General features: G+C 30.5%; 1 protein-coding gene across 1 annotated transcript; it reads right to left on the bottom strand.

The window, feature by feature from the left end:
* Positions 1-966: 966 nt before the first annotated feature.
* LOC111679725 (phosphopantothenoylcysteine decarboxylase subunit VHS3) lies at positions 967-1455 on the bottom strand. Its single transcript, XM_023441318.2, has one exon. The coding sequence runs from the start codon at positions 1453-1455 to the stop codon at positions 967-969; it is 489 nt and encodes a 162-aa protein (XP_023297086.2).
* Between the last annotated feature and the right edge of the window lie 628 nt (positions 1456-2083).

Here is a 2083-nt window from a genome sequence, read left to right as displayed (position 1 = left end):
TATAGTCTAGTCTATAGTCTAGTCTACAGACTATAGACTAGTCTATAGTGTAGTCTATAGTCTAGTCTATAGTCCAGTCTATAGTCTAGTCTATAGTATAGTCTATAGACTAGTCTATTGTCTAATCTATAGTCTAGTCTATAGTCTAGTGTATAGTCTAGTCTATAGTCTAGTCTATAATCTAGTCTATAATCTAGTCTATAGAATAGTCTATAGTATAGTCTATAATCAAGTCTATTGTCTAATCTATGGTCTAGTCTATAATCTAGTGTATAGTCTAGTCTATGGTCTAGTCTATAATCTAGTCTATAGTCTAGTCTGTAGTCTAGTTTATAGTCTAGTCTATAGTATAGACTATAGCACTATAGTACTATAGTATATATAGTACTATAGTCTAGTCTAGTCCGTAGTGGACTATAGTACTATAGTCTAGTCAATACTATAATCTATAGTCTTAAGTATATTTTATAGTCTAGTCTATCGTCTAGTCCGTAGTGTAGTCGTTAGTCTAGTCTATAGTCTAGTCTATAATCTAGTCTAAAGTTTAGTTTATAGTCTATTCTATAGTATGGTCTAGTCTTTAGTATAGTCTAGTAAATCGTCTATGTTTTAGCCTATAATTTAGTCTATAGCCTAGACAATAGTTTAGTCTATATTCTAGTATATAGTATAGTCTTTAGTCTAGTCTATATTCTATTCTATATTCAAGTCTAGAGTGTAGTCTATAATCGAATGTATAGTATAGACTAGTCTATTGTATAATCTATTATATAGTCTATATTTTGGTCTATAGTCTAGTCTATAGTCTAGTCATTGTCAAGAAAATGGACAGGAAACACCTAAACTTGGAATATTTAAAGATAAGTTTTTTTTTTTTTATAAAAAAAGTCGCAATTTATTTCATAGAATATCTTGAATTTAATGCAGGGTGTAAGGATAAAGGTTCACTCTTTGCTACTTTTATTATTAATAGGGGTCTCCTTTTTCTTGTTTTTTCCTCTGGAATCGTTTATGTAAAAAGTTGTGACGTTGATGAGGTGGTAATGGTCTAGGTTTGGGAACGTTTTCTGATTCTGAAACACTGTTTTCTTCTACAGATTGGTTGTCGTCGTCATCTTCTTCATCATCTTCAACAGCATCATCTTCATCGTTATCTAGATTTTGATCATCGTCACTATTTACATCATTATCTTCTTCGTTATCATCATCACCACTGCTTTCTTCCTCCTCAACATCTTCATTATTATCATCCTCATCATCAGCATCTTGCACTACAACATCCTGATCATCATCATCACCTTCCTCCTCTGCTTCCTTCACACTCTCTGATTTAATTCCTTTAAAAACACTTACAACTAAGGGCTGTACTTCATTGTTAACGTCAGCTGAAGGCACTGCTTGAGCATGGACCACAGCTAAGAATAAAGCGAACACGAAAATTAAATGTAAACGCATTTTAAACTTCCCAAATAGAACTAATTAACAAGCTTAACAAAACGTGGCTCTTTATACAATTTAAAAGTCTCTTATGTTTGTTTTTTTTTTCATTGTTGTTATTTATTTTTTATTTTTTCTTGTCATTTCAAATATTCTTTCGTTATATTCTGTTTCTGATCGTTATTGACACAGTAGTTTTAGCAAAAAGAGAAAAAATACACTTGTGTTTTCTAATGTTTATTTTAAAGAATTGCGTATTTATCTTTTTAATTTATTAATAAAAATGGCTTTTTAGATATCAACAAGATTTTACTTGATCAAAGAAGTTACGAGATTTTAGTTTATAGTCTATTCTATTTGCTAGGCTATAGTTTAGATTATAGTTTAGTTATTTGCTAGTCCATAGATTATTCTATAGTCTAGTCTAAGGTCTAGTCTATAGTCTAGTCTGTAGTCTGGTCTATAGTCTAATATATAGTCTAATATATAGTCTAATATATAGTCTAATATATAGTCTAGTCTATAGTCTAGTCTATACTCTAGTCTACAGTCTAGTCTATAGTCTAGTCTATAGTCTAGTCTATAGTCTAGTCTATAGTCTAGTCTATAGTCTAATCTATAGTCTAGTCTATAGTCTAGTCTATAG

The sequence above is a fragment of the Lucilia cuprina genome, chromosome 5, assembly GCF_022045245.1.
Source record: "Lucilia cuprina isolate Lc7/37 chromosome 5, ASM2204524v1, whole genome shotgun sequence".
NCBI lineage: Eukaryota > Metazoa > Arthropoda > Insecta > Diptera > Calliphoridae > Lucilia > Lucilia cuprina.
This window is presented reverse-complemented; position numbering and strand designations above follow the sequence as displayed.